At 46.0% G+C, this 26,911-nt stretch overlaps 2 protein-coding genes across 3 annotated transcripts; one reads left to right on the forward strand and one right to left on the reverse strand.

Annotated features, from left to right (window-relative positions):
• Positions 1-5,705: 5,705 nt before the first annotated feature.
• BTF3 (basic transcription factor 3) lies at positions 5,706-12,861 on the reverse strand. Of its 2 annotated transcripts, XM_076362280.1 has the most exons (6): positions 12,738-12,861; positions 12,328-12,396; positions 9,310-9,423; positions 8,912-9,113; positions 6,394-6,450; positions 5,706-5,796 (listed from the first exon to the last, which is right to left on the reverse strand). In XM_076362280.1, the coding sequence occupies exons 2-6, from the start codon at positions 12,394-12,396 to the stop codon at positions 5,750-5,752; spliced, it is 489 nt and encodes a 162-aa protein (XP_076218395.1). In that variant the 5' UTR covers positions 12,738-12,861; the 3' UTR covers positions 5,706-5,749. The 2 variants fall into 2 exon arrangements, with proteins under 2 accessions (XP_076218395.1, XP_076218394.1); XM_076362279.1 differs by lacking the exon at positions 5,706-5,796 and having other exon boundaries at positions 6,341-6,450.
• An 11,514-nt stretch (positions 12,862-24,375) lies between these two features.
• Positions 24,376-25,689, forward strand: LOC143172977 (forkhead box protein D1-like). The gene has a single exon (XM_076362906.1). The coding sequence runs from the start codon at positions 24,376-24,378 to the stop codon at positions 25,687-25,689; it is 1,314 nt and encodes a 437-aa protein (XP_076219021.1).
• Positions 25,690-26,911: the final 1,222 nt, after the last annotated feature.

Consider the following 26,911-nt stretch of genomic DNA (forward strand, 5'->3'; position numbering starts at 1 on the left):
TTTTCACTTCACCTCATTTTTAGCTTAGGTATGAATCCTACAAACACTCATGTTCACATTACCTTTACTGGATCAGGAGCCTTAAGGCAGTAGCTGTCTCTCTCTCTCTCATGTTTACGTAAGACTTACGCATGGTGGGGGCAAATGAATCCCCCAACTGTAACACAACAAAATGTGAGTTGACTGACCTGTATAGGGGAAGCCAAACAATGTTAGAAATTAGCACAAGTGCAGAAGTCCTTAAAACACAGTTGATCATAATAAATATTGTAAAAATGGTTTCTACCCACTCGAGTCTGCTATGTATCACAGCCATGTTGCTCAATGCTGTAATGAGGCATTGCTGATTTTAACTGCTGCTAGTCCTGCAGAGGCAACAATACTGAAGAGACAAGGAAGATCTTACTCACCACATGCATTACCAACACCATTCTACTGTGACTGCCTGTTACACTCAACAGGTGTGTAATGCCACAGATGTCAAACACTAATGTCACAGATCTAGCATAGATTTTCTCTCACACAAACATCTTTACATTATCTTTGTCCTGCGCACTCACAAGTTGAGAGTGCAAAAAGCCCTCCTGGATCTCAGCTGGGTCCTTAAAGGTGGCAGTCTTACATAGGCATAGTTATTAGGAACTCATTGCAAAACAGCAGCCCACAAAATGCTACTTCTGAGAGAAGATCTGACCCTCAAAACCATACTGAGTTATCTCTGCAATTGCCTGATGCAGATGCTGGAAATAACAGGAAGGCATAGCAGGACTAGCCACAGTTCCTGGAGCTGTGGCTTAAACCCAGAGTTCCTCCTGTTTCAGTAGGTACTTCTAACACCTTCAGATCTTGCTTAATCTTAGTGCAACATTTTAAACCCAGTGATAATAAGCAGGTGCAAACATTTGCCATGAGTTATATGTTGGTTGTGAAGCAGGAGACTGCTTAGGTGTACATCACTGAAATTTCTGAGATTCCAGCATAAGCCCACCACATTATTAACTCAGTTGCAGCTCCATAAAGTCTCCATAGAAGTCTCCAACCAAAGAAAGTAAGACCCATTCAACTCAACTTCAGGTGTCTTCTAAAAACTGGGAGAGTAGGGCACAATCCACATCCACATTTTTCCTGTAAACCCCCCCCCCCCAAAAAAAAAAACCACAAAGGAAAACCACTACTCATACTTAACAGAAATGTAGAATAGGGATTTCAAGTGAAGCAGATACTTCTACCATTATCTGCCAATATCCTCCATAGTACATCAAATCCCTGACTGTGTGAGAAAAGTGTTGCAGATGTTGGTTATTGGATATCAAAAGCCAAAGCACTGTGTTGCATGATCAAACTGACCTTCAACCAGCCCAGGATCTGAATAGCAGTAAGATGTCCCAGAATTCTGCCTTCCGCCTACGTAAGAAATAACAGACATATGCTAAAAAATAATGATTAGTGCTTGTACCATTACAACACTAATTAACCTCTGATTTGTTCAGATTCATTAGTAATGCAAAAGGTTGGGCTGTAACTCATCTGTAAAAGTATCATTAATCCCTACACTATGCAAGCGTTGTTAGAATGGCTTTTTCATTGCCAGGATACCTTCACTGCAATGTAAAGGCAATACAGAAGTTGTATCTGTTAAATCTACTTCTCACAAAAAAAACCCAGATTATAGCAAGACAGTACAGTAACAGTATTACATAAGCTGTCTTCCATCTATTCAGTAACATTATTCTCTAATGATAATCCATGCATGAAGTGAAGGCAGGATATTAACAGAGCAATGAAAGACTTTCATGATGAGACTACAAATAACTTATGCTACCAAGAAACCACAGCTTAAAGTTGTTTAGGATACACAGAAATAGTTACACTCCTGGTTCTCAGAGCTTCTAGATGCATCCACCTTTAAAGTTACTGGGCTTGACTCACAGTCAAACTAATCAGGATACTCCCTCGTGCTACAGACTGTCCACCTTAGCTAAGTAAGTTTGGCTCAGCTGCACTGTCAGCTCCTTTTCTGTAAAACACACTTCCTCCCAGAGTCCAATCTCCGTTACAGGTCAGGATCTTTCAACTACCACATCCAATGGGAAACATTTTCAGCAACTCTCACAAATTGCTGGATGCGGCTGAAACTATAGATCTGAAAAGGAACAAAGAATAGCTTCTAAGAATCAGGAGCCACATTGCATATATTTAGGTAAGCCCAAGACATGCTGAGTACTTGTTAATATTTTAAAATACCTAGTTTTAAAACTTCTCTTCTTTACATATAACACCATCTCGCCAGTCACTTAAGGCTGTAATCTAGTCATCATCAACACAGACTTCCCTGTAGGCTTTCCTATCTGCGCTGAATATTAACTCTCTAGTTTCATAGCTTGTTCAATCCATTCTCACAAACAGGACGATCAACCAGCTTCCATGTTCCGGCTTCTCAATCACTCCCCCCACCTCCCCTGAAAAACACTAACTTCCCCCACTCACCTCCCACCACCTGTAACATTCCCCCACACAAGCTTTTTTCCTAGCCACTGTTCTGATCACGTCTTGTTTTTCTTTTAATTCTTCCACTGCCTCTGACAACAAATACAAGCTATTCTCTTCATTTCACATGTCCTGTGTTACTCTATCTGTACCATGTGACACCTAAGTTTTCAGCAGAGATACAGGAAACCACTTTAGGGAAGGTGACATGTCTATATGATTTGCCACATTATTAGCACAAAATGTCACAGAAGTGGGAACTACATGAACTTCCCACACACCCCGAGCAAGTCAACAGAGTAAGATACACAAGTATTGACTTGGTATTTGAGGTAGTGAGCTATGAACATTTTAAACCAACTCAAGTGATCTTCCTTGGCCATGTATGTTAAATATGCACTACTAATCATGAGAAATTCTCACCGGGAACATCTCCTAAGAGACACAACCTCAAACTCACACCACTTCAAAAAAAAAAATCCAATCTGTAATAACTCAAGATGCCTTCTAGACCTTTAAAAACAATGTCATTTTAAAACCATATTAGGGAACTTTTTCTTTTTATATATGCACACACACTAGCTTAATAAAATACATAGTTTCACCATCTTCCAAAAGGATTTTAATTGTTTTTATTAGAATATACTAATTTTAAAACAGAGCAAAGCCCTTAAAGCATAAGATTAGCAATTTTGAAAATATTTCTAAAAATCTGTTGCAAAAATGATGAAAAAAATCTCACTAGTACCCACCACTGCATTGGAGTCAAGCTGTTACAAAGCTTGATGACAGAACCAGAACATGCCCTTAGCTTTTTAAAAATAAAAAGCTCAAACAAACCTTTGTTTCAATAGAAATGCAGGCATCTGTTTTCGTTTCTCCATTGTCCAAGGTATTTGGAATGGAGATACGAAGCCATTTTCCTTGAGCAAGACTACAGATGTGAATCTGTAATGGCGTAATTACAGCATGGTTACATAGAAGTTCAAGCTAATGAGGAACATCAACACAACTATTTTCAGTTTCTAGCAGTTAATGACAGACTAGGAAGACCATAACCAAACTCCTTACTAAGAGAAAATAATCACAGCGTTGAGTCCAGGACCGAGCATTTAAGTGTTAGACATGAAGACTACTATAAACTTCCAACAAGAGAACTACTTCCATTTAGAATCTGCTATAATCAAGAACACATTTTGATCGTATCTTGATCCTCAGTCACAGTTTGGGGGTGCAGAGATATGCCAGTATTTCCTGATTGGGAGCATACCTAGCATGTAGACTTCCACAGACATGTCACATGGCTGCTTATCACTGGATTAGCATTATTTTGCATTTCAAAGATACTGTTTTAGCAAGGATCTTATTTTTTAAGCACCAGGTATGTCTGTTAGTGGGGAAAAGGCTAACACTGCCTAGATCATCTAAGCAAGACACTAAATCATGAGACAGAAACCAGTATGAAACATTTCATAAGCAAGGGCTACAGTGGCTTAAAGGAAGTATTTCTGAGGACTTACATATTTGAATCACAGAATGGGCAACACATTTACTGATTTCTCAAAAAAATCAGGACACATTTGTTGACTTGACAGGACACAGAAAGTGTGGTAAACAATGCTGTAGAATTTGGGTTTCACCTTTTACAGGGGAATTAGCTTAAAGTCACCATCCTCATTTCAAAACTCAAATTTGCAGAGTTTAGTTTTTCTACCTTATTGCCACAATTAAATTAAAGCACTTTATTTGAATTAATTCAATGCTAAAAGTGTAATTTAGTGATAAAGTACTTACAAACTGAGACAAGTAAACTGAAATTGTTACTGTAAGTTCTTGCACCTGACTTCAGCCGTGTCATGCTCTCATCACACTGCTGTCTTACCTCAAACCACAGGAGTTGCACAGCTTGAACAAGTTCCTCCACTGTTACCCAACAGCAATGACTTACACGACGACAAACATGCTTGGCAAGTCAGACACAGCCTCACCTTTTCCCAGGCACAAGGAGAACTTTATGTTATGGCTACAGCAAAGTTTTACCCTGAATTTTATCCTGCACAAGTCAGGATGAGTTTCCACTTCCAGAAGTATTTGCTCTAGAGACAACCTTAGAAGGCTGGTAGTTGAGTGCTCTTCTATCCCAGCTTAGCTTCTGTTATGGAAGCAATCAGATCTATCACTAATACCAAAGACTCCCAAACATGAAGTTTAGCCCTCACCCCTGGAAGCTCCAGCTATGAAAAGGTCAGACTGGAATTTAAAAAGCCTTCCTTGTGCCCAAAACCCAAGTTCTCTCTTTCTCTGAAACACACAAAAGCAATGAAAAGAACATATTCCTGAAATATCCAAATATAATTACTAGTTAATAGATCTGAAAATGTTAAATACAGACTTCATTAAAAGCCATTATCAATTCTATTAAGGCTTTTTCTCCTTCCTATACTTCATTCCCCCACATAACTGGCATTTTCAGAAAAGTAAAATTAAAATACTGGGAAAGTATTATTTGGCTCATTAAATAGTTACACCCTGGAAATATCTATTAAACGCTCCCTGAAGATAAAAATTTAACGTTAGTATCTAGTCCCCCCAAGATGCCAACAGCTTGCCACTGTTCTTCACGGCCAAGCAAAGTTCTCTCTCAACCTGCATGTTTTATGTTATATTAAACCACCAACAATTATTTCTAGAATACAGATCTATTTCTTAAATTCAAATTACGAAGTGACTTAGAGCGTATGTAGCTCTGACCTGCAAACACTGGGAATTCATCAATTAAGTCTAAAATGCTCCATTATGCACAGAAAAATTTTTGTAGAAGCCATTTTTCTAACACAGCAAAAGGAAGATGCTCTGCAGAAAAGCAAGACCTTTTATTGTTGTTTAATATTTATGGCCAATTTTTTCTCCTGCTTTTCTGACAAGAAGCCACACCAAAAAGTTTATTTTATATTTTTATTGTATGCCAAAGTTCATTAAAGATGGGGTTTGCTTGTATACAAGTTACTCAAAAATTGTGTCTAGGCAGAGATTCATTAGCAATCTGACTTATTTCAAAGCATAGGTTGGTTCAATCAGGCCACAAAAATAATATTGTGTACAAGCAGTAACTAAAGAGCTGCAGGTTCAAGGAGTTTCCAAATATCACAGATCTTGAGATCTCATCAGGAAATAAAAATAAAATCAAAGCAGTCACAATATAAAATAGCAGCTCCATGTAGCTTTTTCAAGTCTTAACTTTATTCAGAAAGTGACACTTAGTTCAGTTTGCCTCATTCTTTGAAGCTTCATCGAAGTTTTCAACAAGATCTAGAAAAAGAAGAATGTTGAAATTAAAGTTTGACCCACTTCAACTTTGCCAAATGTTTTGGGTTTGGCATTTGTTTTTTTTTCTTCCCAAAGTTCTAGTTCATATCAAGTGCTTATAACACAAAAAACTTTCAGCTTATAAAACACAGACCAAGTAACTTTTAAGAGCTTCATGGATCATTCTTCTTGCTCAACCAAGTAAGTTTTAGATCATTCACTATAAAGCACAATTCTAAGAGCATTTGAGTTATGCTGTTGTTATGCTTTTAACACAGCATTTAACTTCAACTTCATTGCCTACAACTGGGCAAAGTGATACCAAGAAGGTAGTTTCTTCCCACCCTTCTTACTGAATATTAAATAATTATCCTAGCCATAGCTATTACTTCTACACAGGACAAAAATGCTAGCTCAAACCAATAGTCCATGTAAGTTTCTCATAGTGTCTGAAAATAATGAAATAACCCGCCCACAGAAATTCTGTGACAGCGAGTGACTAGTCAATACTCTTACCATCCTTGGCCCAGTCTTACACTACACATTGCTATCTCTCAGCAAAATTCACTTCCTTTTCCTCCACTGCATGCTTGTTCTTACCTGGAACTTCATCATCATCATCTTCACCAGTAGCAAGTGGTGCTTTTCCATCCACAGCTGCAAGAGCAAGTAGTTCAAAAGCATCAGTCAAGCTCACCATAGGCACCCTGATTAGTTGTTCTCCTTTGTGTTTTTTGAAAACATTATCTGTCTGAGCTAAACTGCAATGCTTTATCCAGTTCCCCTGCTGAATAAAAATCTCCAGCTAACCAAGGAAGTTCACATTCCCTTTGTTATTACTGATAATGCTCAAACAGCCCAGCAGGGAAATGAGAAGACGCATGCTAAACCAGTTTATTAGTCACCATCTTGTATCTAGGTATACTCAGGGCCTTGCATGGTAATCATTTTTCAGCTACAAGTGCAGAGATTGATTTTACCAATTTCCCTTAAAAGCAGCTTGGTTTATTGACTACTCAGTGTTTCTCAAGGTTTACATATTTTACATCAGCACGTTTTCAGGAAAATAAAGGATCTTATGATCCTAGGCCTTCAATAAAAACTAAGGTGTAATTGTGAAGCTGCAGGCAGACACACATGACTAAAGGCACTTAAAGAGATCATCGTTACCTGGCAAAGTCAAAGGAATATGGAACTGGATGCACAATTTTACACTTAGGTGGTTGAGGTAACCATGTGTTCCGGTCCACATCTCTGCTGACTCAGTGATTTCTTAACCATTCCCATTGTATTTGGCAGAGCTAGTGAGACTTAACCACATCCATTGTAGCCGACCAATGAGCACCTGGGAAACTGCAGCAGTATGCTAGTAATAGATATCTCAAGTCCCTGGGTGCCTGTGCCACTACTTTTACTGCTATTCTTAGCTGCACTACCAAGGGTAAGCTGTCTTATACTCGCTATCACCTCAGTTTTCAAGAAGAGCATGAGGAAAGAGATGGGTTCATACTAGACTTGTACCCTGATTTATAGGGAACCAAAACAGATGAATGCATAAACTTTGGTCTGAAAGGGCTTGGGACAAGGTCACCGCTAACCTTCATTTTGTTTTTTAACAGCAGAAAGCTGTTACAGCTTAAGTGCATCTTAGTGTCAAATATGACATTTTAAAAGCAAACCATGTTATTTCCTCCTAAATAGTCTGCGTTCTCTCTCATCGACAAGACAAGACTAAGTTCAGTTTAGCACCTGCAAATGCAATGATCACAGACACTTCACTCTTCGATGTCAGGCTTCCAAATCTAGCAGACAATGCCGAATGGGAAGTTTTGTGCAACTACTCTGGCATCCACCCAAACTGGAAAGGAATAGCCACTTACTAGGTCATACAAAGCAAGCACTTTAAACAAGCTTCCCTAATATTAAAACTGCACATTTTAGCTTATGCAGAACATACCCACCTTGTTATGAGAAGAGAGATCTTAGGGGATCATTTTAAATCCTTAAAGTTTTTTTTTTCTTTCAAGCCCTACTACAAGAAAGCCACACAGGTGACATTAGGAAGGAAGGACCTGAGCTCCATGGGGAGAAGCAGTTTATCGCACCTCCTGAAGACTACTTCTAGCAGGATTTTTTTCAGTGGGAAGTTGACAGGAGGGAAGTATCATCAACTTTAGGAATGGAAATAGAGGCTGTCTTGTTGGCAGCAAAGCACAGGAAGAAAAAATGTAACAATCAAGTTCAGAACTACCAGAAACACTTCTCCCATTTTCTCTGTATTTAGGATGTTCCATACCTTAGAAGGAATGGGCTTAAGATATTTCAGAAAAGTAGGAAGACTGTACACGCACGACACGAGGAATGTTCCCAGTGTCAACACACCTGTCTTTCACTCCCAATTCTCACCCTGTAGCGGCAGCACCTTTTCCAAACACCATATACTTAAGTCCCTCCTCTGCTTTTCCCATACAGGAAGAACAAGCGTTCATGCTCTACTACTAATTTAAGGATGGAATAGGAAGTTGGTGTATCTAGCTTAATGCTCATGCCAGTCCTGTTCTCTACACTGTTCTACACACACAGAAATTGTAACATACTTCCTTACAAACACTGCATAATTCCCTCCTAGTTATCAAAAAGCCCATGCAAGAAATACCTTCACCACACCTGTGAGGCAGCAAAGCAGCTGCAAGATGTCTGTCCTCAAGTCCCTTTCCCCATTACTTATGTTTCCATTCGAAGTGTCAAAACAGACATACTCAAAGTTTATCTTTTTTTAAAACCTAACTCTTCCAGAGTAACTCATCTATATAGCCTTAATGAACGAGGTATGTAAAAATATGGTAGCCACATCAAGGAGCAAACCACCATGAAATCAAGTCTGGCTACAGCCTTCCAGTCCTAGACCAGCTGCAAGAGGCGCTGACAGGTGCCTCTGCTTTATTCAGTTATACTCATCATTGGATTTGAGCTATAAATAAGATCCAGAAGCTCCATTTCTTTATAAGCATTTTATAATATGCTTGCAGACAGCAAGAGTGCACTGAATTTCACTGCTGCTATACAAATAAGCCTCATGTCAGCTGCTGGCATGAAATGCATTCAAGTTTCAACTTACGTTGCTTCGGTAGAGCTTCTGCCAATCTCCTCAGGCTGGTCAGACTGTCAGCTCCAAGCTGATTTAAGATGCTAGGAAGCATTTCTGTCAGCTGCTTTGTCTCAGCATGGCCGGTGATAGTGAAAGTGTTAGCAGCCAGAGATGCCTGAACTTTAGGGTTATTGAAGTGAATGACTGTTCCTTGGTTGGTAAACATGTTTACCTGCAAGAAAAAAAATTCAGTATTTGAAGCAGTTTAGCAAGATTTTTCTATTTAACAGGAAACTGAAGTTCTTAAAGCTCAATAAAGACCTACTGATAATTTACAGACAAGTTTAGGATGTTACTTACCAGGAAATTGATTTTGATACATTTTATATTTCTATATAGAAAACTATTTTTTCCTTTGAAGCAATTACCTCTTCAATTCCAGAAATATTGTTGACTCCCAGTTTCTTCAAAGAAAACTGAAGTTTCTTGTCATCTGCCGTAGCTGTTCTGTGGACAACCTTCTTCTTTCTGCGGGCAGTACCCTTTGCAAAAAAAAAAAAGTTACAAATTAATACTTAAGTAGTTCTTCACAAACTCTAATCCTCAGGGCCGTATAACTACTCTGTAGGCACCTACGAATCAACTTAACATACAAAGTTCTACTTCTGTGTCACAGTGCGCACAAGCCCACCCTTCCAACTGCACTGCAGCTATCTTTCCCTTGCTATAAGGCAAGCTTTGCATGTCTGTCAGAAGCGTGAGGTTTTAGGTAGCAATGCACCAGAGAACATTTATGCCACAATTCTTATACGGATTCTGCACCATTTTAGAAAAGAAAAATTTCAAGTTTACCCTTATCTGTTATCATAGGCATAAAAATGAAGAATGAGCACAGTTTTAGGTAATTTCTGAAGCTTATGAATTTTTCCTTAGATCATCTTTCTTAAATTGTAGCCAAATTTTTATAATAGTCAGAGGCCATAAAGTTATCAACTTTAACATTCATTAACAAATGAATATGAGAAAACTCAAAATACTCAATTTTTATTCCAAATAGAAATCTCCCATCTGATGGACTTACACATACATATTTGAAGAACACTTATTTTCCCAAAATATTTTGTGTTTTAAAAAAATACTTCTACATATTATTCCAGACCACCCCTGTTTAGAAAGCAAAACAAGCAAAGGTTAAGTTGCCCTACAGACATGAAGCTCTAGGTTTCTCCAGGGAAATAACTGTCCCATATTAGAAAATATCTATAGCTATGAAAAAGCAGAAAGTGTCATTCTATACTTCCTTGCACAATCATAAGGCTTCAGTAAATCTGACATAAAATGTCCAAGAACAGGTGAAACTAAGCTCCTTTCTGACACACTATAGCTACTAATCTAAGTCCTCCTACTCCAGTTGCCCATCTGCCACATGCTAGCAATAACAGAATGTGTTGCTGCCCAGCTGTATAAATGGCTGCAATACCTTTTGAGTTAACTGGCAGAAGTTAGAAAACTGGCTGGACACTAACAACTCTTAACATAATCCAGTTACAAATAATGAGGAACGTTAATAACAAATTCACATGACACTAACACTTGGAAGACTACAGCTTTTTAGTTTAGGCATTGTCTAGAAAGCCTGATATTCATTCCCTGCTACTGTCAGGTTAGCGCACACGGCAATTTGAAAACTACTAATATACTAGAAATGGCTTTATTTTAGTACCTTGGCTACCCAGGAATTGAGCTACAGAAGGTATACATTAAGCCTCTCTGGACAAAAGACATTTTTTGAAATTTAGTGAGAGGATGTCCTGAATCAAAGGCTGTATAGGAACATATACCGCCTTTTTACCCGTATTAAACATAGATATCAAACTTCAGACAATGAGTTTAATTTAAATGAACAGCTGCTGCTTTCATCTCCACAGATTTAAGCTTCTAAAGATTACAGGTTTTTACTACGCAAATGCTATCCTGATCTTGCTGAGACATGCTGTTCACACCCCTCTACCTCTATATTAAAGAGGAGTGGGTACAGCAGGCCACCAATGGAATACTACAGACTCATCTGCCACTCCTCTAAAAAAGTTTGGAAGAAGAGCCATGACATTTAGCTATAGCGATATTCTACACAAAAGTCTCAAATTTCACATAACGAAGTACTTCAATAGCCCTCCATCTAAACATAATACTTAGCATATTTGTAAGATCTGCAACCTTGCATCATCATGAAAATCTTCCAGCAGAGGCAATGTGCAACCTCTTCTCACAAGAAGTGACTCTTCCCCATTTGCCTCCTCCACACCCATCTCAACTTATACAGTGACAATGCCATGAAGAATCCCAGTAATAACTTCCAATTATAAAACAAATTAAAAAAGTCAAGTTCAGGCATTCAAAGTATTTCACAGGCCAATTTTAAAACTGAATGACAGCATTACCAGCATATTCTAAGCTTTGCTTAATGTTTCTAAAAGACCTGTATTGACCAGAATGCTGCAAGAGCTGTAATCTGAATGCATGCTCTGATGTAACAAACGTTAAAAGCCTCTATAGTCAGTACACACATGCTGGTAACATGCACACAATCATCAATATAATACAGCAGTTCTCTGCTTAACTAGTAACCCATACAAAGAATACGCAAAATCACCAAGCCAGTTAATTACATTAACCCAGATTTAAGGCTGCCTAAATCTCCAGCTAAAGGCAAAAAAATTCAGCACAGGAATGAAAGCTCCTGGAAACTCTGTCAGCAAGAGTTCTGTTGAATAGTTTGTATTCTAAAATATTGTGTGTACACTTCCTCAGGTATAAAAAAATCACTAACAAATTCTTACCTTGAAACTGACACTGTAATTAAAATGTTTACTAGCATATGACTATATTCAACATACTTTTTTATTTTCAGATTATAAGTAATCACACAGCTATATATATTCAGATTGTAATAAAATAAAAAAGTCTTCTGAGCACGTTCCTCTACAATTAAAAGAGTATGACAAGTACAGAATTTCCAACTTTGTCCTAGAAGGCAAAAAAACCAGCCATGGGCATCTTAAAGATTTGTGACGAGAGTTTGGAACATAACCCTCTATAATTTGCTATGAAAACCATACCCAAGCTCACTTGCTGTAAGGTCTAGTCACCTCAAATCCTACATGTGGTCTAAAATAGCCCGTACAAGAATACAGGCTGCAAGTCTGCTGTAATATATTATAACAAACCCCAACAGAAAACGCTGGCGGTTCAGCTACTACATACTGCTTCTACTGAACTGACTCTAGAGACCCCTGCAGCAGCACAGCCTCCCCTGAGGACAGTTAAGCCAAGCTGAGAGTACTTAGGGCTGCTCCCCATCCCAGTTTTCAGGACCCCTGGTGCTAGGTTTGGTGTGCGTGTAGGGACACGCATTCCCGAGGGCAGCGTGGGGAGGCGGCTCCTACCTTGCCACCGATGCGCACTTGGGCCTGCAGCTTGGCGAGCTTTTCTTGGTTCATGATTGTTTCTTTCATCTGCGGAAGCAACAAGAGCGTCCATGGAAGGCGGGCGCGGCAGCAGGGCAGGTGGGCGCAAGGGGCTCCGCAGCCACACACCTACACACACCGTCCCCAGCAGGAGGGGGCCCCAGCCCCGCCACAGGGGCGGAAAGGGGTCTGCCGGCGCGCAGCGCCGTTGAGGCGAGGCGAGGCGAGGCGAGGCGAGGCGAGGCGAGGCTCCCCTCAGGCCCAGCCCGTAACCGCCTTGCCTTGCCTTCCCTTCCCCCAACCACCACCACCGCCGCCGCCCACCGATCCGCAGCCCTCGGCCGCGCAACAACCTCCTCCCAGCCCGCCCCGCGCCGTCTCCTTTGTACCTTCCCGGGGCAAAAGCGGCGGCGCCGGAGCGGGGGGAAAGGCGAGGGCCGCGGGATCGCAAGCTGCACGCGGAGGGGAGCGAGATGGCGGCCAGAAGGAAGGCACAGCGCGCCGCACAGCGCATGCGCCGCTGCCCTGGTCGGCAGGGGGCGCCCTCCGCGGCGGCGGGGCGCGGCCTCCTCGGAGAGGAGTGTAAGGTGGGGTGTAAGGTGAGGCCGGCGGGGCCCCGGCGGCCCTGGCCCTGGCCCTGGCCCTCGCCCTCTTCGCCGTGCGGTGCGCGGCCTGCCTTCCTTCCCCCGCCACTTGCAGCCTCGCTGGCGGTGCTCCCTGCTACAGCGGGGTCCATCTCCGATCTGGCATTACCTATTTAATTTTTTTCTTCCTAGGAAACATGTAGGCGTTGTGGTTTTTTTTCTTGCTTGTGTAACGCAAACCTCCTCCCTTTGTCCGTGATTTTTCTTCTTCCAGCTCAGGCCCCCCTGTGCTTCGCCTCCCTTCTCCCTGCTGCCCGTCTCAGGCTGAGCTGCACCGCAGGGGCTCTGCAACGTGGCTTTTTGGGTGAAACTCTCCTCCACCTGGCCACCCTTGTCCAGGCCTGACCGCTGAGGCTTTTTTCTTTTTTGCAAGGCTATCTGCCACCACTGCCCATGTGGCAGTTCCTGTCCGCTTTTACTTTCCTCCATCTCGGGTGTTTTTCGCTTTGGCCTTGCAGCCTCTTTTATGTTATCAGGCACCCGTGTGCAACTGCTTTCTGCTCGCCATTGAACACGCTCTGCTTGTGCTCCCTGGTTTTCCCAGAGCTTTTCTCCTGTAGCAGTATTTTCCATCACTGAGGTCTTAACGTGCCCTTTTCCTGTACTGTCTTTGTGTTGTCTGAATGCCGTTCTGAGAACCAAATGCACACCTCCAAGGCCCTATCTTAAGCAGTTGCTGCTGCATTTGAGTATTTGTAAACCCCGTTCCTCAGCCTACGTTCCTCAGGGCTGAGATCATTCACAGTCTACAATTTTGGTCCTCCACAGGTTTGCTATTGTGTTTCAGTTGCTGTCTCTGATGAGTCTGGTGGGACTAATCTCGTGGTTATCAGGAACTCGCGTGTCTGGTTCCAAAGACCGTTCTCACCATGCAGAAAGCTAAACAGTCTTTGCAGGGTCTGGACCTGTGTCGCATAGCAGGGTGCAGGAGCAGATTTACGGGGGAAGAAGCCTGGTGTTCCCATCAGTGCTACACATGCTCACTGAGTGACTCAAGAGAGGAGAAGCCGTGTTGCTCCGTGGTCCTGCCCTCATCATCACTGCAACCGAACCCAATGGGACTCCTGGCATCAGTAGAAATACTACTGACCTTGCCATCTCATCCTGTATTTTAATGCCTTTTAAAGCAGTTCTTCTCTGGAATATCCTCAATAAACTATTCCCTTTGTTCTCGTTTCTGTAAGACTATGTTAATAATTAATTTATCCTTCTTTATCAATTAATCTTAAGGCTCGCATGTTAGTAATTCCCAGAGCCAAGACTTTGCCAAGGCAGTGCTTTTCATGTGTGTGTAAATTTTATTTGCTCTTATGATATCACTTCACTACACCGGACTGGAGTGTTACTTTGTACAGAAGATTTTGATCACTGTTAAAATTGAGATTTTTGTAATTAGTGAAAGTGAATGACAAACCCGAAATTACTCCATCTGGTGACAGAAGGTCTCAGGAAGGTGACGACTGAAAAGGTGCTGCTGAAGAGCAACCTGTGCCTCCCAGCAGACTAACATCACAGCCAAAAATTAGAGGATGATCAAACAGCTATAAAGGATGGCGGGGGGACCTGCAGAAATTTGGTCTAGCATATCTGTAAAATTGGAACAGTGAATCAGTTTGCTCAGAAGAGAATGGTGGGTTTGGGGGGGAAGCCTGTATTACTGTATCTGAACTAGCAAACCCAGTATCTAATTCAGAAGGAAAGGAACAAAACAGATTCGGGGGAAGGGGGGTTTTGGGGAGGACAGAGTTTGTTCTGAACTAAAATGAAAGCTTATAAATTTATTGCAAGATGAAATTGGCAATGTACCTGCAGCAAAAGGGAACAGAGCTAAGATGAAAAAAAAAAAAACCTGATTCACTGCCGGCTATTGAAAGTAAAAGCAATAAATACTTCAGCTTCAGATTTATCACAGTCTGCCAGCAATATATGAGAAAGATTTCAGAATTACTAGGCCAACTGGTGATTACAAACATGCAAAATGTTTTAATAGGCTGAAATACTGAAGTGAAGATGAATCATAGAAAGACTATTCCAAGATAGAAGCTGTAGAAAGTGCCGTCCCAGCTGTCAGCCTAGGATTAACTGGGCTGGAGGTATGATCTCATATTCCCTCATGTGAGATTTCGAAGACAAATTATGCTGAAAACCACATCACTGAGTTGTATCAGGAATCAACTGAAGCAGTTCAAGAACTGCAGTTCAAGGGACTCTGTAAGATTTGGTTACATTTCCTGGATCAAACAGCAGACCGTCAAAAAACAAACTTTGCATCAGAGAAAGAGTATTTTAGAATGCTAAAGTAGTATTGGCTTGCTTTCTCCAGTCCTTTTTGTGTAATTGCGTAATGGGAAACATAAACCTAAACCTGGATTTAGTTGTAGCTGAAGAACTTCTGTTGAGAAATTAAATGGATCCAAAACCTGTAGCACTGAAACGGAGCCTGAGCTCAGCAAGCGTCTTTTCAGTTCTGAAAAAGGGTTAAAGTTAGGATGTCAAAACCATCAAAGAATATACATTGCTAAAGCAAAGTTCATTAGCTGCACAGAAGCAGCATAGGAGTGGAAAAAGGCCATTAAAATGGTTACTTGGGAAAATTGTCTCCTAAATTATGTGGAAGTTCAAAGGCAGAAGAATGACAACATTTGCTGTCAAAATGCCAGTGGAAAAGCTCTCCTGAAAGACACGGCCAGTGCTACGTAAGTAATAACAGGGCTTGTTGAGAAGAGATGTTAAGTTAGTATCGTATTCAGGAAACAAATCACAGATCATAAACATAAGTGATCAGGCTAAAGTAAAGTAATATTTGTCTTGATTACCAGTGACCACAAAGAGCACGTTCAATGTATTTTCAGGCAGTAAAGGAAATCTGTCTGATATTCAAAATCTCATTAGGAAATGTTTGCTCAAAAGAATGCGGTGTTCAGCACTCAAGAAAGCAGAAGTGTACGGCACATCAGCAGGGCACCACAGGGAATAATAATGTTATCTTTCCTAATGTAGATGCTCCAGGACATAAGAGGAAAAGCACTAAGTTGTTTGGAAAAATATGTGCATATGTTAGTAATTTAATGGAGGAAAGTAGCAGCATTATGGGGTATGGAGCAAAAGTTGTGAGAGAGATGAATGGAAAAGAAGCTATCTTTGAAAGTCTAGACATAAGACTCACTGAAGAATTCTTAACTTCTTAAGATATACTAAATATATAAACATTGAATGGGAGCCCAGGAAGATTGAACTTAAGTGCAGTGCTGTTTTCATCTCATATATTACAGTGTTGTAACACATGCCGGTGAGTTGTATGGAGTAATCCGTAATAGCCTTCAGTGTCAAGGAAGAGAGAGTGCTCCTCAGCAAACAGTGTCCTTTTCTCACCATGCCTGTAACTCTTAAACTCAGCAACCCAAAATACCTGGGCTTCAAGCCACAACACAAGCCTTTCATGAGCTGTGGGGTGCCTCTCTCTGTTTATAACACCCCGCAGAAGCTGACTAGAGAGTAGTCGGAGAAGTGCTACGTGAAGAATCCCCTGCCTTCACTGAACGTGGTTCAAACAGGCTTTGCCGAAAACTGGGGAGTTCATGTTAATTGGACTGGTAAAGGCTCATCTAGAAAGGCTTTCGTGTTAGTCTTAGTTAACAATGAAGATCTTGCTAGAGAATAGGTAAAAGTCAGAAGTCACCATATTCCTCACTGGCTGTGTGTGAAAAAGATGGTACCTTAAATTTACGCACACATGTCAGAGAGTCAAACTAACAGATTATTCCTGTAGACATCCTATAGATAGAATTCAAGAGAACTTGATCATTTAAGCCATGCTCACAGAAATGTTTTGACCCCTGCTCAGACAATTAGTTACAAGTCAGAAACGTTGTTAAGACATGACCCAAAATCAGCACAGTCCCACCCAAGGATGGCACATTTAGCCCAGGATGAATCAGGACTAAATTTACCCCACTTTAGATGTGTAGCTGTCAATGTGCCACCTTTGACTAATGTCTTGGCAGCTGTGAAGATGCGATTCATTCTGGATTTTGCCTTTGGCTTTCTAGGCCTCCTGGTCCAGCTTGGTGCTTGGCAGGAGGTAAGTGGTGAGTGCAGGTGGCCAGAGGTGGGGAGGCTGGACAGGGCGAGGGCCTTCCTCCTTCTGCAGCAGCTATCTGTTATTTCTGCTCAAGCCCTAGCAGGAACCCACCGCCCACTTAGTTGTAGATGGAAAAATCAATCTTCTCTATCTTTGATCACAGTACAGCTTATCCCCAAGGATTTCTAAGTGAATGAAGAGCATACCTGCCGATGTTGCCTGCATTTATGAATGGGTTCATACTCCTTCGGGGCTTACTTGCATCGCTACAGAATTAAATGGAAAATATCTCAAATATCTGAGACATTAATTACGGGATCTCCCTCCTAATTTGCCAGAGCATGTCTACAACAAAGAATTCAGGGCTTATGTGGAGAATCTTAAAAAGGTTTTCAGTAGTCAGTGGAGTCATGAAATCAAATGTAACCTAAACAAACATGATTTGTTCCTGTGACGAGTACCCTGCTATATCAGCTCTGACAGCCAGTGCTCCATTTTGAAAATCAGATGTCCCTCCACTAGCATCAGGAATAGACACTGTCTTAAAAGAGTAGAAATAGTAAGTTGAAATGGAAACTGGAAAAGCAAATTTAGGCATCTTGTGCTGTTCTGGAGTATTATTACAATAATAATCAGCCTGAGCTGAACAAGAAAAGGTGGAGAGGATGGCAAGGATTGTCAGGAGTACAGAATTACTTCGTGCTAATCCAGTGATTCTGAAGCAGAGCTCCTCAACCTGAAAAAGAGCTGACCAATGAAAAAAATTGTGATAAAATCTACAAAGTCATGAACGGCAGGGAGAGGGTGGTTAACAACAGTTGTTACTTGCCTCTTCTAGTACAAAAGTGAGAGCACATCGGATTAAATGAGCAGGTGACTGGCTTAAAACAAACAAAAAGAGGTACTTCACACTACGTGTGATTAGAGCTAGGGAACATTTCGCTGCAGAACATGTTCAGTGGTGTAGACGTATATGATTTCAAAAAGTGACTGGGCAAATTCACAGAAGAAATTCCATCACAGACTATTAAATTCAGATGTTATCTCTGGTTAAAAAAAAAAAAGAAACCTAGATTTGTGGCAGCTAGGAGTCAATTTTACACACTTGGCCTGTTCCTATATTCTTCCTTAAACATCTGTTATTGGCTGATGTTGAAGTCAGCTTATGCTGCTAGTCAGGTCTTCGTCTAACCTGGTATAAACTCCTTGTGTTCTGTTAGATGAGAAGTGCAGAAGGGTCCTGAGAACATTTGATCACATTTTACAGAAATTAAAGGCCTGAAAGAGCCTTAAAGGAAGTGACTTTCACCTGTCACAGCAAATGTATCTGCCCTGCAAGAATTATAGAACAAAGGGAGAAAAGAAAAAAAGAAGGAAAAAACCAACCATGAACTTGGTCAAGAAGAAAAAACCAAAGTTTGACAATGGAGTGGTGGGGCAGGTAGGGTCATCTCCAAGGGTGACAAACTTTTTCAGCAGTAGGCATGGCAGGAAGCCCCAAATTTTCCTTCAGCCTTCTTCAGCTTTTCAGGTGACTGCTGCAGCCCTTTTCCAATGTGTTGCTTTTTGGCCTAGTCACAGAGACCCTGTTTGTAATCCCAGCCTCTGCAGAAGGCTTAAGGGAAGTGTTGCCTTCCCCCAAAACTACACAGCAAGGGAAGAGGGGGATAAACCCACAAAAAAGTGGAGCTAAAATGGTGGTCACTGTGATACTGGGCAATGGAAGCCACAGCTATCAGTGCAAAGGACACCACCCACCATCCTGTTGCATGGCCATTGCTGGAGGATGTTTTCTTTCCATGACACAAGCAGCTCAGAATCTAGTCCAATCTTTGGCCAAAGGAACTGCATTGACTGAAAGTGTAAAGTATTCAGGAAGTGGTTTTATTTCAATAACAGAAAGTCTGGTTCTGCAGGTAAGGCCCAGAGCTGGGTGTGGAGATGTACAAGGCCGCTCCAAAAGAAATGCAGACTTTGGTGTTGGAGCCTTGCAAGGTGCAGCAAGCCCAGGGCAGGCTCTTCAGCTCCAGCATGTGTAGCTGGTGGCCAGGCTCTACCTGGCTTTCCACAGGCTGCACCTAGTCAAACGCTCAACAAATCACCCAGGGATGCACACCGCCACCAGGCAACTGACCTGTGTGGAGCTGGAGAAGGCTCTGGCATCCTTCTGCATGGTTAGGGTCAGCTCTGGAAAACCCAGAGCACCTCAGCCAGTGTGCCAGTGTGGCTGTGTGAAAGTGCCCCAAACCGTGCCCAGGGTGCTCTTTGATTTTGAATGAAGGGCCAGGGAAGGTCTGTAGGCTCATCTATCCCCTGTCCCAACGTGGGCTCCTGGGTGCTCTGCTCAGGCACAGGCTCCCCATCTGTAGGAAGGGTGTGTGGCCCAGGACGCTGTGGGGTTCCTCAGGGGCATTGTCCCCCAGAACCCATTGAGGGGAGGTGATGGTGGGTCATAGAATCATAGAACCATAGAATCATTTAGGTTGGAAAAGACTTTTAAGATCATTGAGTCCAACTGTAAACCTAGCACTGCCAAGTCCACCACTAAACCATGTCCCTAAGCACCAAATCTACACGTCTTTTAAATACCTCCAGAGGTGGTGACTCAACCACTTCCCTGGGCAGCCTGTTCCAATGCTTGACAACCCTATCGGTGAAGAAATATTTCCTAATATCCAATCTAAACTTCCCCTGGCACAACTTGAGGCCATTTCCTCTCGTCCTATTGCTAGTTACTTGGGAGAAGAGACCGACACCCACCTCGCTACAACCTCCTTTCAGGTAGTTGTAGAGAGCGATAAGGTCTCCCCTGAGCCTCTTTTTTCTCCAGGCTAAGCAACCCCAGTTCCCTCAGCCGCTCCTCATTAAGACTTGTGCTCTAGACCCTTCACCAGCTTCGTTGCTCTTCTCTGGACACGCTCCAGCACCTCAATGTCCTTCTTGTAGTGAGGGGCCCAAAACTGAACACAGTATTCGAGGTGCGGCCTCACCAGTGCCGAGTGCAGGGGCACGATCACTTCCCTACTCCTGCTGGCCACACTATTTCTGATACAAGCCAGGATGCCATTGGCCTTCTTGGCCACCTGGGCACACTGCCGGCTCATGTTCAGCCGGCTGTCGACCAACACCCCCAGGTCCTTTTCTGCCGGGCAACTTTTCAGCCACTCTTCCCCAAGCCTGCAGTGTTGCATGGGGTTGTTGTGACCCAAGTGCAGGACCCGGCACTTGGCCTTGTGGAGCCTCATACAATTGGCCTCAGCCCATCGATCCAGCCTGTCCAGATCCCTCTCTAGAGCCTTCCTACCCTCAAGCAGATCCACACTCCCGCCCAACTTGGTGTCATCTGCAAACTTACTGAGGGTGCACTCGATGCCCTCGTCCAGATCGTTGATAAAGATATTGAACAGAACTGGCCCCAATACTGAGCCCTGGGGAACACCACTTGTGACCGGCCACCAACTGGATTTAACTCCATTCACCACAACTCTTTGGGCCCCACCATCCAGCCAGTTTTTTACCCAGCAAAGAGTACGCCCATCCAAGCCATGAGCAGCCAGTTTCTCCAGGAGAATGCTGCGGGAAACAGTGTCAAAAGCTTTACTAAAGCCTAGGTAGACAACATCCACATCCTTTCCCTCATCCACTAAGCAGGTCACCTTGTCATAGAAGGAGATCAGGTTAGTCAAGCAGTCTGGCTCCTGCCCAGCGTCCCTGGAGGCCCTGGCTTTCTGGGGCTCTCCAGCCAGCTGCGGAGAGCTGCCAAAATACCCAACCCCTTCTCAGGTTTGGATCTGAGGGATGAGGCTTGGGGGAAGCTCCTGTCATTGCTGCCCTGCTGGAGTCGTGGACACCAGGGGCCCAGCCTTGTTGCTGGGGAGTGCCATGAGCTTGGCTGAAGAGCCGGAGCCACCAGGACTGCTTGTATGGGTTACATCAGAGTGCTTTGATCGATACACGCACCGCACTGATAAAATGTGGGGTGTTCTGTATACGCATGCAGGAATTGCGTGTATAACATATAATTAAAATTTATAATGAATAAGCTCAAGCAATAAAAAAATAAACCCTACCTGTACACCTGTATTTCACATCTCACTTCTGTGCTGCTCTTGTTTTAGGTACACGTTATGTTACATCATTCACAACCGGCAGGAAACCACAGAAGACAGCCCCCGAGGTCCTGGGCCTGGGGTAGCCGTTTCACGGGTGGGTGTGTGGCCCATGAGGGGAGCAGCCCTGCTCCCTCAAGGAGGACTATGGGGCGGCAGAGCCCCAGAGCGGGGGTAGGAAGGTGATGGGGAAGTTCCAGCCTTTCCATGGAGGGGGGTTTCTCAGGTCCCCCCAAAATGCTGCTTTTCCTTAGGGTCTCGGAGTCCCGCCCGGGCGGGGGGGTCCTGTCCTGCCCTGCCCCACCCTTCCCGGAGGCTGCTTTGGGCGGGGGGGCCACGCCGGGCACCCTGCCCCGGCACACGGCGCCCCGGAGCCGTCCGACCCGCCTCCGCCCGGCGCTCCTTGCCGGTAGGTGGCATCCCCCGTCCGCGCAGAGCACCGCCGGGAGTGGAGCGGCGCGGGGCCGGCCGCGGGGCGGGGGACAGGGCAAACCCCGCGGCCCCGGGGACGGCGGGCGGCCGGGTCCTACCCGGGGAAACGCCGCTCATGGCTGTGCCGCCGCTGCTCGCCTTCCTTCTTTTCTTTCTTGCCCTTTTGAGAAGGCACCTGCCGGGTTGGGACGGGAGCAAGCGGAAGATGCACAAAGACAAGTCGCCATCTCTAGGGGCTGCAAAAACGCCAGGTCTTAATTGTCCGCACTGGGGGCTGGCTCAGCTGCCCTCCCAGAAAGCAAGCCCCTCGGCCCCCCACTCCGCGACGGACGAGGGCTTGCAGTGTTGCCCAAGTCTGCCGGGGGGTCCCGTCCACCCGCCGAAGGCCACGCCGGCCGGCCACGTCCAGGAGGACCCGCGCCCCAGCCGGGGCCCTCCCGGCACACCGGGGACGCGATGCTCCCGGGGACCCGGTGCTGCCGAAGAGCCGGCGGTGTCACACGCTCAGTGAAATACCGGTGCGTCTTGCGTGGGTGTTAGCAGGAGATCGCGGGCAGATTCCGCTCTTCTGGTTCTGCTTTGTTGCTACAGCGGTTCTTCCCCAAAAATTTTTAAACTCCACCGTTCTTCCTATTTAAGAGCGTGGTTTTTGTTTTTAAGATGGTTTTAAACGTTCAGGCACATCAGAAAGTACCAGGAGAAGAGCAAGAATAAAAGGAACAAAACGGGAGTAAAAGGAAAAATACTCTTTGTAAAGAGGAGAAACCTCTCGGAGAGGAAAAGTCCTCTTTCTGCCTTTCTTGTAGTAACTTGCCCTAGGACCCCAAAAGTAATTCGAGGAGGCATTTTACTTCCTGTGAACTGTAAATCTCGAGTGACATTATCAGTCTTTCTACAGGAAAAAAATAGTAGTCAATTACTGGATTTGGGGTTTTTTTGGCTGTTTTCTAAGTTTTGGTGGTATTCTCCTGCAGGCGCCTTAGTAGTGAACAAAATGTAAATAGGATTCTTTGGAAATAGTAGAAAGGATTATTCTGTAAATCCATGGAACTGGGTTTGAAACAGGGTGGCCTGAAGCTTTGGATTAGGACAATATATCGAAAACGCATTTCAAGAAAATGGTAAGAGTTGTTTTAGAAGCGAGATTTGAGCGGTAAGGACGCTAGGCATCAGTCCGCCCTTCTCACGATGATGTCTGCCGGAGCATGAAATGCCCTCCTACTCCTCCCATCCCAATCGGATCCTGATCGTGGGTTATCCTGCCAGAACTGGGAGTGATGGGAATTTTCAAAGCTTTTCTTCTTAAGACCATGGTGATTGCATTTATGTCCAAGTTTGGGGTTTTTTGTCCCCTGTCAGCCCTCGCATAAAGGGGGGCCCGCTCTTCTGCTGTCCTCGCATGTATCTATCACCTGAAACTGGGAACGGTAGGACTTAATTAGGAAGCAATCCTTTGTCTCGCTTTCTCGGGGGTGTTGCTCCTACACTTAGAGCAGAATTCGCATTTTAAAGGCCAGTGAATTGTTTTCCTTTGCATAAGAAAGAGGTAACGCTAATTCTCTGTTAGCGTTTCCCATAATGGAGGGAGCTGCCTCTCTCCCGTTAAAAACAATAGCCCTACAAATAAATTGTGAGATTAGCGGTGTGCTGTGGAGGCGGTTCTTTGAGAGCTTGCGAGGTCGACATCGAGAGATACTTGATTTCATTCGTAAATGAATTAAACTCTGGAGGGGGAAGAGATGTCTCTAAACCATCCCGCGGACAGAAGTCTGAAGTTTATTAACTCACCACCTCCCTCTCCGGCCTGATAATTTTTTTTTTTCCTCTCCTTCCCACGGGAAGCAGGACCCCGTCCCTGGGGGCAGCCCAGGAAGACGCAGAGCTCCCGGCACCCTCCGGAAGGCTTCTGGGAAGATGCTCCAGCACTTTGGGGCAGACTTGCACTTCGCCCCCCACCCCCCCGCCGGGGGGAGGTGTGACTTTATTTCACTCCTTTTCCACTAAAGGGGGCACCGGTCGCCCCGCGGCCCCCCAGAGCCCCTCCTGGCGGGGCGAGGGCGGGGGGCCGGGGCGGGTGGCGAGGCGCCCCGCGTGGGGGGGGGCGACACGGCGCCGCCCGGGGCCGCCGCTCGCCCCGCCGCGCTCTGACGCTGGGAGCCATGTGATGGCCCCCTCGCTATAAGGCGGGGAGGAAGGCCGCCCTCCCTGGGACTCGGCCCCAGCCTTTTCGCCGTCTTTCCGAAGGCCCGGCAAGCCGCCCCCTCCGCCCTCCCTCCTCGCCAGCCTCCTCCCCTCTCCTCCTCCCAGGACTAGGCGCGCTCCCTCCTGCCCCGCATCCATTAATGTCTGGGGGCTGAGGTGAGGAGAAAGAAGGGGGAACTGACTTCCAGGCGCGGCGGCACAGCCCCCCCGCCCCCCAAACCCCGACCCCAACCAAAAAAAAAAACCCGACAGACCCCAAAAAAGGGGCAGGGAAGGGGGAAAAAAGAGAGAGAGAAATCCAAAAAGCAGCAAAAAATACCCCGAAACAAAACCCAAACCAGCCGCCGCCTCCGAGCGGGCGGCGGGAGCGCTCCCGCGGCGCGGCGGCGGCGGCGCTGGGGCCCGGCTCGGCTCGGAGCGGCCCGCCTGCCCGCGGCGGCGGCGGCGGCGGGGCGACTCTCCGCGGAGCGGCGCGGGGGCCTGGGGGCGGCGGGGAGGGCTCCCGCCCGCCCGCCGCGCCGCGCCGGCCGCCACCGATGCGCTGCCCCGCCGCCACGCCATGACCCTGAGCTCGGAGATGTCCGAGGCGTCGGCGCTGGCTGAGGAGACCGACATCGATGTGGTGGGCGAGGAGGACGACGAGGAGGACGACGAAGAGCCTCAGCCTCGCCGCCGCCGCCGCTCCTACGCCGAGGACGAGGAAGAGGAGGAGGAGGAGGAAGAGGACGAGGAGGATGCGGGCGACCTCCACGACGACGCCCTGCTGCCGCGGTCGCCCGTGCGCGGCGGAGGCGGCGGCGGTGGCGGCGGGGCGGGCGGCGGGGACGGTGCCGGCGGCTCTCGGCCCCCCTCGCGGGGCGGCCCGCAGAAGGCAGCGGCGGGCGGCGGCGGGGCGGGCGGCGGCGGCGGCGGTGGCGGCGGCGGCGGCGGCGGGGCGGGCGGCGGCGGCAAGAACAGCCTGGTGAAGCCGCCCTACTCTTACATCGCCCTCATCACCATGGCCATCCTGCAGAGCCCCAAGAAGCGGCTGACGCTGAGCGAGATCTGCGAGTTCATCAGCGGGCGCTTCCCCTATTACCGGGAGAAGTTCCCCGCCTGGCAGAATAGCATCCGCCACAACCTCTCCCTCAACGACTGCTTCGTCAAGATCCCCCGGGAGCCCGGCAACCCGGGCAAGGGCAACTACTGGACGCTGGATCCCGAGTCCGCCGACATGTTCGACAACGGGAGCTTCCTGCGCCGCCGAAAGCGCTTCAAGCGGCAGCAGCTCCCGGCGCCCGAGCTGCTGCTGCGCGCCGTGGACCCCGCCGCCTTCCTCCCGCAGCCCCCGCCCCAGCCCCCGCAGCAGCCGCCCTGCGCCTACGGACCCTACGGCTGCGGCTACGGCCTCCAGCTCCAGCCCTACCACCCCCACTCCGCCCTCTTCGCTTTCCACCACCCCTCCCCGCCGCCCCGCCAGCCCCCCGCCGCCCCCGGCAGCGCCCCCGGCGCGGCGCTGCCCCCCGCCGCCGCCGCCGCCGCCGCCGCGCCGCCGGGCCCCTTGCTGCCGGCGGCGGAGCTGGCACGGACGCCCTTCGGCTACGCGCACCCGCTGGGCCCGGCGCTGGCGGCCTCGCTGCACGCCGCCAAGCCCGGCAGCGGCGCGGCGCTGGCCCGCTCGCCCTTCTCCATCGAGAGCATCATCGGGGGGGGACCCGGCCCCGGCCCCGGCCCCGGCCCCGGCCCCGGCCCCGGCGCGGGCAGCAGCTGCGCCTCGCAGTCGGCCGCGGCGCCGGGGCTGGCCCGCTCGCTGGGGAGCGCCGGGGGCGGCCTGCCCCCTGCCGCCGCCCTGCCCGCCGCCCCCGGCTTCGCGGCCCGGATCTCTAACTGTTAAGGGTTTGGGAGTCTTTCCGAAGGTAGGATCTGGGGTATCTCCTTTCTCCGCCGCTCGGATGCCCGGCGGACGCCGCCCGGAAGGTCTGCGGGCTTTGCATGGGGATAGCGCGGTGGGACTCGGGGGGCGTCTGCCGCGGCCGGCGGGCCGCCCGGGACCCGTATTTATGCAAAGCCAGGCCTAGATGCTGCATGGGCAGGCGGTCACGCTATCGGAAAGTTACTCGTTACCCCTTAAAAAGAAAAAAAAAATGGTGATAAATAATGTCTCTAAACCGTTAAAGTTCAGAGATTCTCAGGTCTAGGAGCTTGAAAACAGTGATGTACAGGAAAAAAAAAAAGGCTTGAGGGAGGACAACAAAGCAATACTTTTTCATTTTAGTACACTTGTCTCATGTACTTTTATAAAAGAAAAGAAAAGATTAACATGTTTACACAGAAGAAAGTCAAGATTATAATTTCTTATTTTAACCTGTGTTTTGTATTATAATAGACTTATGGAGTTTTTTATTTTGTACTTTATGCGTATTCTTTACAAGGAATATTGTTAAAAATTACTGGCAAGTATTATTGTACCATTTTAATGTAAAATTTTTACACATGTTCAAAATAAAATTTTTAATTTTCAAAAAAAAAAAAAAAAAGCAAAACCAAAAACAAACCCAAAGACTAAAGGAGCCCAGCCAAACAATTGGCTTCGGACCCTTCCCTCCTTAATACTTCTCCCTTCTTTGGGACATTGATATTTTTTTCTTCGGGATTAATAGCACAAAAGCCAAGGAATTTTACAGCTTGAAATTTACTATGTCTGGATTTGACTGCGAGGAAGATCAGAATATGATCTTTGCAGTCAAACCATTGTTAACCCTAGCAGAGAATGAAAGATGACAAACAAACAAACAAAAAAAGAGCAAGGACAAAAGAGGGAATAAATAGAAATAGGTCTTTCTCGCGGAAGTAAAGCCCTGTCTGTAAGGCACCAATCAGGGGACTGATTAAAAAGCCAGTTTTAAACTATTTTTGTACTTTTGGGTGTGTTCTAAATCACAACTGCATCACAGTTTGTTTTCCAAGAGGCCCAAAGGAAAATACTACTACTAAGGGGCACATAGTGGCTCTGAACTTCAGAGTGATTTGTCCTAGACTCTTATGTTGCTGTGATGATAGTAGAGCCATGTGTTTCTACTTTTCAGTACATATAATATAAAATGAGCATTGGAATA

This window comes from Aptenodytes patagonicus, chromosome Z (assembly GCF_965638725.1).
Source record: "Aptenodytes patagonicus chromosome Z, bAptPat1.pri.cur, whole genome shotgun sequence".
Taxonomy (NCBI): Eukaryota; Metazoa; Chordata; class Aves; order Sphenisciformes; family Spheniscidae; genus Aptenodytes; species Aptenodytes patagonicus.